General features: G+C 42.3%; 1 protein-coding gene across 1 annotated transcript in view; it reads left to right on the forward strand.

Moving 5' to 3' along the window:
- The window catches only part of LOC137665761 (serine/threonine-protein kinase ULK4-like), a 253,270-nt gene extending 235,122 nt beyond the window's left edge, over nt 1-18,148 (forward strand). The window contains 3 exon segments of the mRNA XM_068405143.1: nt 14,869-14,957; nt 16,224-16,280; nt 17,894-18,148. Coding sequence (XP_068261244.1) covers nt 14,869-14,957; nt 16,224-16,280; nt 17,894-17,978 — 231 coding nt within the window. The 3' untranslated portion in view covers nt 17,979-18,148.
- The last annotated feature ends 581 nt before the right edge of the window (nt 18,149-18,729 follow it).

An 18,729-nucleotide genomic window follows, 5' to 3' on the forward strand; every position in this document is an offset into this window, starting at 1 on the left:
ACAATATTAAAAACAGGGTGAAGAGCTTCAAAATGAACCTCCTAGCCAATTTAGACTGGGCTGAGTGCTTGAAATAGCGCAATAAATCTCTTCTTTAATGTACAAAATTATTTTTAACCTGACATAAAGGTAAGTTCCAGGTACCTTAACCTTACTAAAAAGGATTATGGATTTGGCTAAACTTCAAAACTCCTTTAAAATTCAAAAATCCTTTGACAAAGCACTGAGACGTTTTTAAAAGTCTCACTATCACTATCGTTAATAGTTTCCTTAACAGGGTGCCACTCGTGTTACTTGTTCTCCCTGTTAATGTGGTCAGGGCCTTTGCAGGTCTTTGCTGAAAGCTAGATTTGCTGGTGTAAATAGGAATTGAGTTGATTCCTTTTCCTGGAACAGTAATGAGATCATCGCATCAGCTTTGTGTTGTGACGTGATTAAGTTTGCACTGTGACTCAGTTACCTTGTCCTGGAGGACAGAGTTATAAGATTGACAGCCACAGTGGGTATAGGAGCAAAAGGTAGTATCCTGTGACAGACGTCCAGATGCTCATTCTGCAGCTGAAAACATTTAAGTCCCATGTTGTTAAAAGAATACAGTGTAAGAGTATATAATTACTTCTTTTTTAACAAGAATCTGTCTGCTTTCATTTCCGTAACTGTTAATATTTAAATTATTGACCTAATCAGGTTAAGTGTATGGGCTGCAACATCTAATTTTAAGGCACACCTTGTTCATGGTAGTTGTGCAACAGCAAATGCAAAACAATGATGTAATTGGCTGTGCATCAGCAAAAACGTCTGAGGAGTTTTAACTTGAAACCTATAAGAGAAAACAAACTGCTTTATTAAGTTAGAAATGCTTTATTTGGAACCTGTGTGTACTTATTATGAATATTACCATGTGATAATAGTACTTTATCATTTTTTTCCTATAGTCAGAAAGAAAATGAGAGGAAAAAATACCCAGTTCACACCCCGATTAGATCATAGCTGAAAGCTGGGTTGTCGGTAGCCTTTCTGTACACAGGTCGATACGATTGTCTATTCAACGGAAGCCAAGGCTGCAGAAGTGGCGGCGCTGTAAGCCGGGTGTAAGGTTCACTGCCCGATGTGTGTGGGCGAAGTTTGTCAGAACCCTTGTGTTCATTAGGATGGGCTTTAGTCAGTGGTATCCATTCCTTGAATGCTACATTAACCCACGAGATAAAAGCAAAAAGCTGATGCATGTATAAAATAAGAAAATGTTTGTTCTGCTGCTGATACTGAAATATAATGTATTTTGAGATAACAAAAGCTACAAAGGATCATTTTCTCCCTGAACAACTGTCACGGTTTAAAGCTGGGCTGGCGATTAAACCTGCAGCAGACGCTCTCTGTTAACCCTCCCCCCCCCCCCCCCCACCCGAAGGGAAAGGGAAAGGGAAAAGGGAGAGAGACTTACGGGTTGGAAAGTTAAAACAGTTTTAATAAACCTATAATAATGAAAAAGAGTATAATAATATTGGAATAATCAAATATATACAAATATATATACAAAACCAAGATCGAGCTCCCCCGATGTCAGCAACGTCACCACCGGCACTGCAGGGCAGGCTCCGGGAAGGCCCAGGCTGGGCCTAGCGACGGTCGAGAGCTGGATTCAGGGATGCACAGATCAGGATCGGGGGCAGCAGGAAAACAGACAGAGTCCTCCTTGGACACCGGCCATAGCAGAAAGAGCAAGAGCGAGCAAGAGAGCGAGACCCTCGTGATCCCCCCGCTTTATACCGAGAATGACGTGTATGGGATGGAATACCCTCGTTGGTCAATTTTGGGTCACCTGCCCTGTCTGCTCCCCCCTGCAGCTGCGACCCCCCTTCGGCTTTTCACTTGTAAGCAGTGAGGAATTCAGCGGTGACCTTGGTTTCTCTAAGAAAAAGTACAGCAAGAGCCTTACTGCACAACATCCCTACCGGTGCCTCAGCGATAACTACAAACTTCGAGCGTTATCAGTCCTGGAAGCAGACACTGTCTGCAAAAACATGCAGTTAGTTTCAGAAAGTGCAGTTATTTAGAGGAGACTTAGCTGAAAGTAAAAATCACTGAAAGGAAAATCGGCCTGGTTTAGGCCAAACCAGGACAACAACTTACTCCTGTAATTCAAGATTGAAGTTTAACTTGTCTCACCAAGCATTTCATGGCCAAACTAACACTGCATGACAAAGCTGGTTAACATTCAGCCACTGCAGCTGGACTCATATTTATTAAAATTTTCCCTAGGACTTGCTCTGCACTTTTAGAGAAAAGTCACTTCCCTAATTTTTTCTCTGTAGACATTGACTTCTAGACTGTTTGTTCAAGATAAGCATCAAAATGAGGATGCAAAGGTCAATCTCGGTTGTATTGCAGAGTTACAAAGAGAAACAGTCAGTTTGTCTTCCAGAGAATGTTCTTCTTTCCAAACTGTATCCTTCCTATAGGAAAAAGGGTTTCTTCTTTGGGAATTCAGCAGATTTTGTGTTTATGGAAGGACAGACTCCTTTTGTTGTGGGCTTACTACTTCACGGAAAGTTTTTTAGCTTTCTACCTCCTTATCTCCACCTTTTAATGACAAAAGTCTGTGAGCTCATGGTTAAGGCTCTGAGATGCTGGCTGCCGCAGAGTCTGCTGCCCTGCCTGGTCCACTGCCACCTCCGCTTCACAAAAGTCTGTGAGCTCATGGTTAAGGCTCTGAGATGCTGGCTGCAGCAGAGTCTGCTGCCCTGCCTGGTCCACTGCCACCTCCGCTTTGCTGTCCTGCCTCTCTGCTGTCCCAACTCAACAGAAATGGAAACCTGTCTCAGCCCACTGTTAATGCAGGCCCACCTTCATCAGCTGTTTAAGCTAATAGGCCAAGTTGTGAACCAGAGCAAGTAATGTATAAACAGGGATCCTATTCTTCCCTTCATACTTTGGGGACAAGAACCCCAGCAATGAAATGGAGCGGACAGTTGGGGCAGTGAATTTTTTGTTTGTTTCTTTCTTTAAACCATGGCAACTAAACCCAACAAAACCCATTTGTCAAGGCTCTTGAGCAACATAACCAATGGATGTCTTAACTAATCTCAATTTGAATATGTTTTATAAAAATAAGGATGCACTAAAAATAATTGTGCTAGCATCTTGCCTCTGTTGATGGCAATTTCTTGCTCAGAATTTTAACATTTAGCAGGCTTTTAAAATAAGGACATCCATCACACTGCCATCAAGGCAAAGGAGTTGAGGGAGCTGTTGTTGCCTGCTCAGTTGGAAATTAGTACTACCTTGGCTGAGGCAACACAGCTGACTGTATGGGCACCCCAGTCTTTTACAGCATGGACTAAAATGCGTAAATTACCAACAGTGGTGGTTCAAGCCAGCCCACTGAACCTTGCTATTCAGTGTGTGCATATATACATGGATTTCACATTCTAGCTAAGTGGTGGTTTATTTCTTAAACTGCTTTAACTCAAGTATTTGTGATTGATTGACTCTCTATTTAATTGCATGATTTGAATTTAGCTAAAATTTATTTAACTACGCAATGGAGAAGATAAGCTGGAGTATCTGTGATAACAGTGCCAGACACAGCCTTCTACATGGAGGGGATGAACAATTCAAGCAGATATTTTGTAACTTCTACATCCATTTCTTGACACTATGATATATTGCTCCTTGCCTCGTCCCACTTTGGTGATCACAACTGGGCAGTTGCATTAGGACAAAATTGTCCTTCCCATGCCCACCAGCTGCACAGACAGCTAGTCTTGTTCCCTTCGCTCCATCTGACGTGAAGTATTACACAGGGTTGTCATGCATTGCCCTTCTTTTTGTACTGCTGGGGATGAGTTGCCAGCTACTTGAGTTTATCCTTAAATAAGATGAGCCTTGGTCTTCCCTGACTTCTTTTATTAACAGTAAAGCAGTACATTGCCATTCGTGTCACTAGTTAGTGACATCATGTTGGACTCACAGTCTTTGTATCTTTTTCTCTTATTGTTGATAGAAGAGTGCCAGGTTGAAGAGCTTGATCCTTTTTGCTCCCTAGCATAATAAGAGCACTTCTTGCATGTGTTGGAAGTGGCAGCTGATAAGAAAAGATGAAGATGACTGTATGGCACAGTACTGAGAGAAAAAGGTGATTTATCTTCTCTTTGCAAGTTTCCACTGTAAATCATTTAACCTTGTCTTAAAGCCCTTTTGTTTTTGCAGTTGCAGTAAAGAAACTCTGCAGTGTTTATATTCATCTGTATTTTGAAATATTATTATAAAGAACAGTAAGATGGCATTACACTGGGGACAGCTGCAAGGGTTTGTTTATACACAGGCTGCCAGGAGCTGAACTCAATGAATTGATAAAAGCATAGGAAAGCTACTCAGGAATCTGTTCCTGCCAGTCACTGATGAAACTGTGATAGTCAGCCAAGCGCAGATACATGCGAGTTGAAGTGGGGAGAGGAAAATCGATATGAAATTGTCAAATCACTAGTTTCTTGATGTCACTAAAACAGCAGGGCTCATAAAGGATAAAGCATGCGGAGTCCAAGTACAATTTAATGAAATGACAAGTGTTGACAAAAATCAAAACATGAACGTAGTGACAACTTGTGTGAGATGCAGTGAGTGGGGATGATCTCTGAAGTAACTGTGAGCACTTACTCACAACTTGGCCTGTTGAACTACTCGTTCTACATTAAATCTTATTCTGTTTATTTGGAATAAGTAGTGTAAGTCTCAAAGTATATGTGTGTCTGCATTAAGTGCAGATTTGGGCTGATGGTTGGTTTCACAGCTGACATTAAAGTATTCAGTCAATCTGTAATGGCTGCTCTTTAACGACACTGATGGAGGTGGGATCAAATATGGGACCTGCCCTTAATTTCAGAGAGCAGCAAGAATGAAAAGTCTTTATTCCAGTGACTGGCATACTGCAAACCCATGTTCCTGGGGGGAAGTTTCTTACCCCTTTGTTTGGAACATGTTTGCTTTCTGAGACTACCCACCCTGCAATAATTAGCACTGTGCTGGTATTTGGGTACTGGGAGCCCAGTATGATTATGAATAGATACAGGAGCTGTCCGAAAAACAATACTGCCATGGCCAGCAATGAGAAATATGCTCTCCTTTCACATGGACAGATGTTTTGCTTAGGGTTGTACAGTGAAACTGGCAGTTCTGAAACCTGCAACCTGTTTACTCGATTCATAATTCAAAGCCAGTGTAATTCTCAGTGACTATCGCTGTTGTTTTCATTATGGAGTCCTAATTCATTGTTTCTGTGGGCACAAAAGGATTGCTGGACTCATTTGGTGTTTCAGTGCACTGTAATTTTACCTAGTGCAGTACTGTTGAGATTGCCTAGCTGTGTCATCTGTTGGGCTCATGACTATTACTTCCTTTTGACCTCCTCTCTGTAATTGCACACAGATGACTTACTAGCTGCCGTAAAGATACTTAAATGCAAGCGGGCTCATTAAAAAAAAAAGTGAATAGACCAAAATGATTCTTTCTGAGGTCAGTGTGGAGCAGCTAGGTAGCTGTTTGCTCTCTGCCAGGCAGTGAAAGCCATCTGTCACATGACAATAAGCAAGCATCGATTTCAGAAGTCCATTTGTTTTTATGACAGTTTTTACAATTTTATGGAAATTGAACCATTACATAAAGCGTAATTTTCCTCAGAAACTGGTGTTTTTATGGACTTATATCCTTATTCAGTCATTTACATTCCTAGTTGCTTTTTATATAAAGCATAAATATAATGATGCTTTTCTCCCCTAATACAAAATCATCAGACCTTTTTTTTGTCTTTTTTTCAGTATACGAAATACTATCCATGTTTGGTACTTAAGGAAAACCTCAAGTATTCTATGTCCAAGTTTTCTGTGTCCATAGAAACCAAGTCTATAGGGGCTACAAAGGAACTAATGTTTAATGCTTTAATATTTAGGTCAAAATCATAGATCATAATGATTTTCTAACAAGATTTTGCTACTCATTTTATTCTTTAAGTATGTATTTTTCATAATCTGTGTTAGTTCTTAATTTAATCATCATATTCCTGCTCTTCTTGGAATACTAAATCTAAAACATTAAGTCAAATTGTGCAGACTTTTAGTTGTTGGAGTCTTATGTTCAGGTCCAGATTATAACCGGTGTGAGCATGAGCTTTTCAATTTTGTTTCATCCTCCATAAAAGTTAATCAGTGCCATATAAAGGTTCTGCTCAGGAAAGCCAGGGATTTTGCATACTAGATCAGACCTGAATTGCACCAGTGGATCTGTATAAGGACAGCTTTGACAGCATCTGTTCACGTCACGCTGCCTTTGTCAAGGCATAGTAGTCTTTTATGTTTATGAGGAGCATTTTAAAGCAGGACAAGGGACAATGTCAGGTTGGAGGTATTAGTTTTTCGGTCACTGTATGCATTAAAACTCAAATTCCTCAGTAACCTACAACTGCTTGGCAGTTCCTAGGGGTTTGTCCAGTTTACCTGAGCATCACAGGCATGTCTGCTCAAGTGTTTGTGTCCTTAGATATAAAAGCATTTATGAAATTGGTAATTGCTTGGTTGCTTGCATACTTCTCCTGTATGGTAATTGCCATTTAAAGGTCAACACTTTCCAGTATATTCTGGGTGTCACTAATACTGAGAGAACGAGTTATCTGTAGTAGTGATTCTTACCCTTACAAGTGTATAAATATTTGAAATTACTTGAATCATCACAGCATGAAATATGGCAGTGAAAGATCTAGGTTCAGCTATACTAGATTAACATGAAAAGAACATGCGCATGAAAAGAAAAGAAGGCCATCCCTGACCCATGGAGCGTATTGATGAGAGTTGGATATAACTCCAAAAAAACTTTGCTGTTAGACTATTTTGTGGATTTTACAGGGAGATATAAGGGATGACAGATGCTGGAATTCAGGGATCTTATTCACGAGTTGAATTATTGGGCCATAAAAGACAGCGGTACTGGAAAAAGAGTTACAGGAATCAACATTTAAGAGGAATCGAGAGTTACTTGTCAGAAGCTATTTTAGGAGAAAAGCTGATGAAGAGAAAGAGAGACTATGAAGGACATTTGAATACGAGAGATCCAGGGAATTATGAACTTGAGGGGAAATCTAGATATGCAGAGAACCTGTTGCGTTGTTTTACAGTGTGTGTTCCTAATGCTTTGAGGGTTTTTTTGCTCTAAGACAACTAGAGGCCTCTATAATAGCTCCTAAAGGAACATAAAAGTGAGATCTGAGCCTAAATTGGACCTGCTGTGGTAATAAAAAATTATTCCAGTGGATTTCCCTGTTCCATTTGTAAGGGGGAAGTCATACGAGACCATCAGGGTGAGGTGTACTTGGGAGGTGGTAGTCTCATCAGACCCAGCAAGGTGAGGACAGGAATCTGCCTGGGAGCTGTGGGAAGAGGGATCTGAGGGGCTTGCAGGGTTTGTATAAGCTCAGTATGTGGCTCTATTTTGCTAAAGCTGATGCTTGAGGCCAGCTGGGGTCATTGTTTGGACAGAGTGAAACTAGTCTGAAGTGGTACCTCAGGGAGTCATTGGCATGCAGATGACAGATGAACCTGTGTTTGCAGGTGAGATCACCAGCAACAGGGTGGCAAGTGTTTATTTTTAACGTCATATTGACGTTGGGCTGGCTTATGAGCATGCATAACTTGTCAACACTGCAACACTATGTGGAAGTCTCCTGTAGCACCTTTGAGACACCTTTTGCCAGGCAGGGCTGCAGTTTACTTTTGCTAATGAAGTTGTTGTGGACAGATGGTTCTAATGGATGTGAAGAGGTTGCCCTATCCAGTTCTGTTGAGTCAAATATTTTAAACTCAGTAGTTAGAGAGGATGGAAACGGTGATAATAGACATTTTCTGGGTTATAAAGACATCTTGTATTTCCTGAAAGCGAGCTGAGAACACTGCTAGCAATAAAAACCAAATCAAAAACTCAAGACAGAGAGCAGTCTTCTGTTCAATAATTACCCTGCGGTTTTACGGATCTTCTCTTATGCTTAGACAGTGCCCCTTGGAGTTGGTAATTTTACAACGTTACAACAATCATGGAGCTTGCCTTTGTGTGCGTTATGTATATGCTGAAGGGCAGAGAATAGCCTCAAAGTGGAAGGTGTCAAGAAACGTCCAAAATCAATTAACTATTATATAGCGTGTGGGAGACATTCCTTGTTTCTCTGTGAATAGTCCTCGAGACAGCGCGGCTTTCAGACTGCCGGGAAGCTGGTACATTTCCAAGTTACCGGTGGAAATTGCTTTGAACTTGGAATAAACCTGCAAACACATACAAATTAGAAGAAAACAAAACACATTGAATGAAATCTCGGCCTTATCAAAGTCAAAAGGAGTTTGCTGCTGACTTCAGTGGAACAAGAATTTCATCCATAAAGAGGAAAAAAAAAAAAGATTTTTGAACTCTAAAATCAGAGCTAAGCTGTCTGATGTAGGGTTTTTTGTCACAAATACCTGCTTGTTTTCACATGTATTTGCAGGATCTGAAGGCCACAAAGTCTTTGTAATTGTGTGTCTGCAATCCCTGACTGCAATGGGCTTGCCAGAGCACACCTGGAACACTCATGCTTTTGTAACTTTCATTTCTTGTTTTTATGGTCCAGTAACATTGCTCAGGCCTGTTCAAATGAGTTGGCAATTAGTAACATAAATATAACTTGTCCGACTTGATTTGTTCTTCCCACACACACATTCTGTGTCTGTCTCTCTGCAGCTGAACCAGGTATAGAGAGAAGAGTAGCAAGGAAGCACACTGTGATGGGGGGGAGTGCCAGGAAGGTTTTTACCCTTTTAGAATGAGCTCTTGTACATTATGGTGAGTGAAAATAACTTGTGCCATCCTAGTGCGGTATCTCTGTGAGCACACTGTCCTCAGGTGTTCCTCTGCTGCTACACTTGCATATCCTGGCAAGAGTTACCATTAGTTTTCATTAAATAACGTGTAAATTGGTTGCACCTAAGCGCTTTGAAGGGTCCAGTCCCATGTGCCTAGAGTACATCTAACAAATGACAGATTAAACGCCTCACAAAAGACCACTGTAGATATCTGGGATTTTTTGTTGCTGTTTTTAGTTGTTTTGGTTTTATTTTTTAAAAAATTCCTGCCGTGGATATAAAATTGCCCTAATAGCTAGAGTGCTCCTCTGGTAAATGGGAGATCATGCTTCACTTCTCTGACCTGGAGAGCTGGGCTGCCTCTTGCCTCCATGCCGAGTCCCTGTGCCGTGGTGTTATTCCCTCACTGTGTGGGAACCATCCAAACCTCCCTGCCTCTCCCCATCCAGTGGAAACTGTGCTGCAGCAACAAAAATGTGACCTTCGCTTGCCTAGAAAAGGAGAGTGGACTACAGGAGACCACGGGAGCCCATAGCCTGGCGTGGGGGCACCGAGAAAAGGGTTGGAGTTGTGGTGTCTGCTGTCTGGACCATAAGTTTTCATTTGCTGTGTTAGCAGTCTGAGCTCCAGAGAGGAGAGGGAATTCAGATAACTTGGTGCTCAACGTGCAGGTTTCCATGCCCTTCGGCAACTACGCACTCCCCGTGCACTGTTCAGGTATCTCTGTCTCTGCTCAGGATTCCTCTTTGGGGGCTGGCACCTACGATGTAGTCATTACAGGCTCTACTTTATAGGCTTCAAATGCTTTATTGGCTCTGGCCCTTCATTACGCAATTGTAAGGTTATATTATTTTGTGTAAGAGTAAGTAAGCGTGCAGGCCTACAGAAGTGATGGATCTGTTCGATCCATCACAGGAAGCGACTGATCCATTTGATGTATCTTTTCTGGGCAATGCCAGCTCAACGTGTATGCTTGGAAAGAAATATTTAGTTTGTTGTTTGTAGTAAGTAAATTTGTAAGTAGTAAGTTTGAACACAATCAGTGGATCTGTTAGTTTTATTTCACGTAGATGCTCACCTGAATGAGTCCCTGTTTGCAGTATGTTCTTGGTTAGCATGCTTCTCCATTAGGGAGGAACGGCTGCGTATTTCTGGCTGTGTCATTGTGAGTTGTGAATGACAAACCAAGTGGAAGTGTTTTATTTGATTACTGCTGTGCCTGTGAAGAGCTCAGCGCTGAAATCCTGGGAGGAAAAGTACCATTAAATGCCTTGGGATAGGCATAAGATGGGCCGCAACACTGGAAGGTTTTCTCCTCCAGCCCAGGTGTTGTGCCTCATTTCTGAAGTTACCATCCCATTGACTGATTTGCTGGGCTGTCACATCAGCTATAGTGATGTTTTTGACACCACTATATTTTGTGACATTTGTTCCTTAAAAAATGGGAATAAGGTCACACTAAGCGGCTGTGAATAGCCATCAACTTTCAGTCACCACCAGCCCGGACGGAATTTGAAAGAGCAGCTTTGGGTGGAGATGAAAGGCTCTGTGTCCTACTGACAGTGCCTTCAGCCAGTCAAAGGTGGAAGCAGCAATGAGAAGACTGAGATGCACATTTAAAATTGCGGGGACAGCACGTACTATGAAGACGTTATTTGAAATAGTGTCTTGAGGGCAATAGGAGTGTGCTTATTTTTTAAATTTTTTTTTTGTTCTGAAAACTTAGCTTTTAAAACTATATTTCATATCCTACATACGGTCCGAGTTAGTGCACAGAAAAAAATACATTGGTGATCGTTTTTACTGCTGTATTAGCTGAAGATTCATAGAAAAGCCTCTGATGGGGGATAAGTGGTACTTTGTTCACAGCATGTGTTGATATTCAAGGGATGCAAATGTTGGACCTACGAGTATCTGGTGGTTCTGATAAACCAGCACACAGCAGCTACTCTGTTACCTGTGCGGCTGCTCTCAGACAGTGTTGGTAAAGTTGAGCGAGAACTTGAGCAATTAGCTTAACTCTATTAAATTTTGAGGAAAAAGTAAGGAAGTGTCACATTATGAGGTTAAAATATTGAGCATGTTTGGGAAACAGAAAAAGCCAGTTTGTGAGAAAGAGCATTTATGAAATGCCTTGCTTGTATCTGTGTACAACGGGCATGGTGATGGCTTGTAGAAAAGCATCCACTGAGCGTGGAAATGGTAAACATCTCCAGCAGTTGTTTATTTGAGAGAATAACACTTGAAGGTGCAGCTAAATGTGCTTCTGAGACCTTTCTTCAACCAAAAAATGTTTCAAATAAAAAGCTCCTTATTTTTACCCAATCAATATTTTGTATTATTTCCCAGTTTACTTCACAGACATCAAGCTTACAGTTTACTTGAAACCTCAACAAAGCAGGAGAATGTCTTTCGCTTCAGGATGGTGGGAGAGTAGTTTACTACTTAGGTCATTTAACTCAGTCATAAATTACAAAATGTGAGTTATGACTAATCAGAGAAAGCAGTTCAGTATTATGAAACCAGCCTTAAGAAAAGTAATTGTCCCTTAGGTTTCCATTGCTCTCTTGAAACTTGAATTGCAAAAATCACTTCTTAGACCAAGAATACAGAACTCCTCAATTTATTAGTGAAGACAATCTTCCAGCAAATGTTTTATATTATATCTTTGCCTGCTCTCCCCTTTAACAGCACCATAACACCTGAACAGCTATCCTAAATTTTAGGAAATACTGATCTTTACGTATCAATTATGGTATTGCGTATGGCTCGTCCTTATTTAATAGAATGGAAGAGAGGAAAGCTGCTGAATGGCTGTTAGCTTAATGAAGAAAAGTAATTTTGAAATTCTTGTTAAATTGCTGTGAGTGTACAACTAAACTCAGGTTTAATTACATTTTTAATTAAAGGAATAGCTATTGATTATGTCATTGACTATGTGTTGTAGCCTGCCCTAACAAATAGCAATATTACAAGAGATCATTAAACTAGTTGTTAAAATTCTAAATGAACAAGAACTAGAACTGGTGTGGATAAAGGATACAGCGATGCTGGGTAGAGGAAAAAGATAACGAACTGAGTGAACAATATGTTAATTTCTAAAAGTTTGGTTGCTGATGGTTTTATGTGCTGTCGTAATTTATTTTTATCTATGGAACAAAATGAACAGAAAACCAGAACAATTTTTAAATAAGAACCATGGGTAAAGTTTTATCTTGGGTCTTGAAAGTGAACAGTGATTCAGACGATATTTCTCAGGAGCTTTATGTGAAGCAGAATCTAAGCTGTTGTATGTGAGAGACCTTCTGATCACTCAGGGAGCAATCAGATCTACTACACAGCCTGGTCTGAAGGGCAAATAAATATTTGCTAGCAGTCAGAGCAGTGACAGCATGGGAGTACTGACAAAAAACCATCAGCAGCTGCAGTCCAGCTGGCTGCAGGGCACTGGCAGCTCACCCTTTATTCAACCTGCAGCTTTCCTGCTACCACAGCGTTGATCTTCTCCCAGTCCCATGGTGTGGATGGCTGGGGATTGACAGAAAGCACTCTTCTGCACACTGGTGATGGAGAGCAGGGGTGGAAACCCCAGCTGCCTGTGTAAATCCGTACAGCTCTATTTCGTCCGTGCAGGTTCCCCATTTGTGCGTGCAGGTGGCACTGCCGGCTCGATGGGTCTGTTCTTCACCGACACCCCATGGCTGGTGTGAAGCTGTTAGTTGATGCTCTCAAGAAAATATGTCCTAAATTTGTTTTAGACTTAATTTGAAAAGTCTGCAGGCTGATCATGCTGTGAAAGGCCTGATCCTTTCTCTCCTTATGGTTCCACCTTTACTGCTGAAAGGATCTTATTGAAGCATTTTATGAGAGAGGGGAGCAGCCCCTATGGATGGATATCGCAGCAGCCCATTGCTTGTGGCTGAAAGCTGCTCTGAACAGTGAAGTATAATAGGAAGATGGGGTAGATGATCTCATGGGTCTTTCTGTTCTGTCCGTTACAATTTCTGTGCATATAAAGCCGTTTTAATCCTTTCCATTCAAATGCATTGTATCCACAGAAATGTATTCTTAATAATGACACAAGACATTCTGCAACATGTGCAAGCTTATAGTCAGACCCTGTGACTCAGGTATTGTTTGAAATACAGCATTTTAGAATTAAAACTTTTTATTGGTACCAGATTTTATAGTTGAGAGTATTTTGAAAGCTCTGTCTATAATGCGCAAAGACTGATTTGTTAAAAGACTGTGAGGGTTGTACAGATGTCAGCACCCAAGAGTTAGGATGCATGAGAATTAGAGATAATCTGTAACTTTTATTTGACCTCATAGTTTTATGGAGCATGATCCAGTCTTCAGTGACCTTCGTCCCCCCATGACATCTTTATCTTTCAAGGGTGCAGGATAAACAAGGGGCATGAATGTGGCAAGTGCAAAGAACGTGGCAGCGGCAGATGAGCTGCAGAAGTTAGGGGAAGCGTTTGGTAGAGGCATGAGCACTCTTTAGGAATGAAAAGCCACGTCTTGTGGTGGAAGCACTTTTCTCCCTGTATTGCAACTGTATTGCTACTATTACGTCTGTGTCTGTTCTCACATTCAGAACCCAGATAACAAAGCATCTTCTGTATCTAACGGGTGACAAGGAAAGAAGGGATTACTGAAATATAAACTGAAGGGGTCAGATATAAACCTCAAGAGAGTAGAAAGGTTTGATGACCTGTAATCAGGATTTGCCAATGATTTGTACTTAGGTAATGGCATCACGGTTTTTTTTCAACACACAGGATACATTTTAGTTTACTTCAGACAGGTCCCTGTTCCCTGCTCTGCTTAACTACAGGATGTTATGATTATAGATGTAGTGACACTGTTGTTGCAGAATTGCTGCTTATAAATTATGGTGGGATGGCAGCTGTAAATACAGCTTCTCTTGTGATTTAAGAGGGAGATGTGAAGGCGTATCGCCCGGATGCTTGATCCATGGTAAACAGGGCCAGCCACAGCATGCTGAAGCTTAAAAGTCCTTGCCAGATTTTGGGATTAGAAGTCGTCGTTTCAAACATCAGCTCCTCCGGTACTGAAATAATCAGCTGCTCTGGTCCTCCTCTTTTCCTTCCTCTTTGGCCGAGATTTATTTATCTTTGCAAGTAGGAACTGACACGCAAACCTTTTTTTCAGTAATTTTTTGAGATATGAGAGATTCTTCAGCAAGCTAGCAAGCATTCAGTGTCTGCGTGTGCCACAGTGCTGTGCGACTTCATGTCATGACCCCCGTGACCTTCCCATTCACCTGCTTCACTGGTCAGGAAATGTGCGGCCGCTTGGAACTGTGTAGTTGTACTACTTAAGGCTGGAGAAACAATAAACCCATCATTACAGATTAGTGTGATAAAACACACCAGCAGCAAAATCAGCTGTAATCAGCCTTCTCTTGACATGAAAGGGCATCTAGCTTTGGTCACTCAGTCCCCTGCTCCGTAGGTGACAGTCCTGTGTAGGAAATATTCCTAATGACTGATGATGAGTGGCAAGAAAAATTTAAATATGCAACTGCTAACATTGCAGTGATTTTAACCTGGCTCCTCTCAGAGAAACCCCACGTGTCCTGATCTGAAGGCTGATAGAAGCTTGGTTATTTTTTCCCTGAAGTGAGAAATGAAAATGTCTGCCTCCCCAAGATCTCCCTGGAATTCAGACTAAATGGGGCTTGTGTTTGCGTTGGTACTAAGGATGAAATCAGGATTGGCAGACTGTGATGTGTGAATTTGCACACGTACAGGGACTCAGAACAAGAGTGAATCTTGTTAATTAAGCCAAGACATTTTAGATGGTCTCCTGTTCAGTAAAAGGGGCTTTCTCTTGGGTCTCTTTAATGTCACATTCCATTTACAGTTGTAATAAATGCTACAACTTGTTTCCCTCTCCCCTATCCCACAAAAAACAACAGAGAATTTCTTGCTGAGCCTTTGATAACAGCTCTTTCTTTTTACTCCAGATAACTTCAAACGAGAAGCGCTCAGAGAGCCTGAAGAATGATGGCGATGCTCTTATCCAGACTCTAGAGAGCTTGGCCCAAACTGCCAGGTGAGTTCCCTCAGGCTTCCAGGAATTTCCAGGGCTGAGAGCGCTCACCTCCTCTTTTGTCTGCAACGGTCTTCTCCTGTAATCGCCTTCTGTGCAGTATAAGCTTCTCAGGTTTCTGTTCCTGCCCCCCCTCCCTCCACTGCTCTTCTCCAAACTCCCCTCATTCGGAGCTTGGCGGCATGCTTTGATCACCAGCTGCAGCGAGCCGCAGTGCGCAGCACAAGCCGGCTCGATGTGTGTGCACGTCAATTTTTTTTTTTAATATGTATTACTTTATTCCAAACACTTGGTCTCCATAATGGGATGCTGGTCAGTGGTTCTTGGCAGAGCGGGCTCGATGCACAATGTGATGTTTGTGCCCTGTTTTAAAGTAATTGTGTTTGGTGCGCTTGCAAGCTGATTACTTTCAAATGCGCAGCTGAAGAACAGAACTGCTTTTGTTTAAGAATACCTGTGGCTTCCCCGAGAAGGCAGGAGACTGGGGAATGCCGTGGCCTCCTCTGCGAGAACAGAGGTGCTAGTTCCAACAAGTTGGCCAAACCTCAGCTCATCTCCTGTAGACTTTCCCTCATCTAATCCCCCTTGGACATATGAATGAATGAACGACTGTTCTCTGCCCCTCAAACAAATTTTGCACTCCTGCCGTGGACTGTTAGGCTGCATTTCACTCCTGGTTGAACTAAAGTTCATAGAGAAATTGTAGTTTATAGATCAGTTTTTGAAACAGATAATATTTTCAGTGTTCTTTGTGCTCCCAAATGGGGGGTATATGGGTCAGTTGTTTGGGAAAATTGGCTCCTCGACCTTATGGCGGGGTGTACCCTGTGTTGGAAGGAAGGGGAGATGTGGGCAGATGTGGAGAGGAGATGTTGGGACACGGTGAGCATAAGGAGATGAACACTGAGGACTAACCAAACCTGTCGAGAACACTCTGCATCCCTCTCGCATACTTGGCTGCTGACTCATGCGTTTTTGTATGACACATTAAATTATCTAACTAAAATAAAATGTCAGCTCTCCCCAAGAGAGACAGTGGCACCGCCACTGAAGATGACAGTGGGGAAAGATGGGGATTTCTTCTTTTAGCACTAGTTTTCACTCTATCCCGTAGCATTTCAGCCTTAGATGCACTAGACAGCCCAGTCGCTGTCTTTGAGTCTGCTTTTCTGACTTCCTCTAATTGTCTGTTATCTATACATTGCCGTACTCGGAAAACCACATACTACAGAGCCCAAAATAAACAGCACACTCTCTTATTTGCCCAAGATGCTCAGGAGACCAAATTCTAGCTGATGCCAATGACAAGTGTTTTGGTACGCTAGGGTAAGCCAAGTTCCTCTGCTGTGCCGAGCTCCCACACTGCTGCAGCAACAGGGGAGCTCCTGAGAGCTCACGGATTTCATTTCCCTCCTCCCCGTCCTTGGGGAACACATGTCCCTATCCATTTACCTCCAGAGGAAACCGGGAGGGATTCAGCATCAATCTTGGGGCTGTAATGGGCTCAGACACAGATAAATCGGCAACGGGCAGGCAGGAAGAGCCTGGGGTTAGCAAGCTTCATCAGCTTTAGCCGAATGGCTGTTTTGTTTAAGGTTATGGATGTGCTGCCATCTCCCCAGATTCCCTCATGAGGCATCTTTCCTGGAATATTCCTTGTGACCTAAGAAACTTGGTTTCCTCACCTGTGCTTTGAACCAGGTTAAGAAGCCTCTCTGTATCTCATGCAGAATTGGAAACTAAATTTTAGAGAAGGCTACAACCGCGATCCTGGAGCTAAGCCATCCTCTGAGTAGTCTAAACTCCTAGGCCCTTCCACCCACATATTATCCCTCGGTTGGAGTGATTGAGGAGTGTTTTTGCTTTGCTCATTTTTTGCAGACAGGTTTCTAATCTTTCGCTCTGCCTGTGCTGCAGGAGGATACCAGCCAAGCAGTCACGTGCTGAGAAAGGGGCACTGCTTGGACTGCAAGCTGCTTTCTGTGCTCTTCTGCTGCCATGTAGCAGCCGTGGATTGCCAAACTCCTTCTCTGCGATACATCCTCAGCTAGTCGGAACAGGCAGTTTTGAGTGTGACACATAACCAACCCATTCTGCTTAGTAGCTATGATGTGGAATCAAATCTGTGCTTTAAGATGTGGGAGTGTAGCCATTTATTTGTCAGTGAAGACACTTGCCAAGATGCATTTGTTTCAGATGATAACTAAATTTTGTGGTTTAAACTGCTGCTCATTAAGACATTGGCTTACATAGTGAGGACTGATCATTTGGATTTTCCTGGCTAGCTCTGCGTTCCCCAAAACATGGACTGTCAGTAGGTATTTGTCATTAGCAGCAACCAAGGAAGTTGCAGATTGGTCTGCTGGTGTCCTTTCTGATGAGGGATGGTAGTCTATTAAAAAACTGACTTGTTTCTGTGGACTAGCAGTAATGTGTTAGAGCCTCTGTTCCAATGCTAGAAAAGACACGTGTTTCTAGAAGGAAATTAGGCAAGGAAGCAAAGGGTGAAGAGCCCACCTTCCAATCTCAGACCTGCAGAGCTGCGTGTGGTGGGGCAGTCAGTCCTCCTTGAAGGAGGTGGGCAACACTGAGTGGAACTGCGTGAAGAGGGCTGTATGTGTGAAAGCACATTTTTCTGTCAAGCTGAAAGTGTGCGTGTGTGTAGATTCATGAGGGGAGCATGATAAATTATATCTTCTTTTTACAGAGGAGATTGAGTGAGGCAGCAGTTACTGTGAATTTGAGCTGAAATTCATTTTTACACAAGATTTGCTCCAGGGCAGAATCACTAGTTGCATGTTGCTGCTTAACAGAAAAGTGGGGTACATAGTGCACTTAATGGCTATTAAGAGTTTTCCAGTATAGATAAAGACAAATGTGGGTTTCAAATAAGTTTTCCCCAACAATGTCTAATACGTGTTACTGGTTTTGATTCCTAGCTCTCACGCCGATGTTGCTGTTGCTTCCTTGGCATTTGAAATTCTGAGAAGAGCAGGACATGAAAATATCAAGACTACCAAGTGAACCATTTTTGACTGGCCTACCAAAATGTGCCAGTTGCATATGCTGCTCAGCACTTCACACCTGCGGGAACATCTTCAGATGAGCAGCATAGTCGTAACTCACTTAGCAAGCTGAGGTGTAGCTGTATATGGGCATAGGCATGACTTTGGGAGGCTTCAGGGAGTTTTTGGGGGGGGGGTGTCTTGTTGGGTGGTTGATTGGTTTTAAAACCCCTGTAAGGATGAATTTTTGGTTATTACTTTACCTTGCTGGCATTATGTGCTGTAGCTCAAATCTTTGACAGACAGAGTTTGAAAAGGGTAAGTTAGTTAAATAAATAGTACAGTTATTTCACAACACAGACATAAAGTGTTTCACTATTTTAAGCTGCTGTTAGAAATGTTCATGTACCTTTTTTTTTTTGACCAGGTGAATGCCTTGGCTGTTCCTTTTAAGGGGTCACCTCATGCCTATGACTGGCAATATTCATCTCACACAACCAGAACCAACCTCTCTGAGCACATTAGAGGCTGGGTCTGTATGTATGCAGAAGTATTAAGCTGTTCTCACTTTCTGAAGCCCAGAAGTGAGTGTGTGCTGACAGGCCAGGCACAAAGTATAGGTGCCTCACCTCTGACTAGACCTGCCCCAGACTAAGGAACCTGCCCCACCAAAGTGGCAGCAGGTCAAGGGGAAGAATACTGCCTCAGAGGACCACAGTAGGAAACCTTCGTCTTAGGACTCGGGGCAGGTTACAGTTACCCTAAGGGTA

This window comes from Nyctibius grandis, chromosome 7 (assembly GCF_013368605.1).
Source record: "Nyctibius grandis isolate bNycGra1 chromosome 7, bNycGra1.pri, whole genome shotgun sequence".
Classification (NCBI taxonomy): Eukaryota; Metazoa; Chordata; class Aves; order Nyctibiiformes; family Nyctibiidae; genus Nyctibius; species Nyctibius grandis.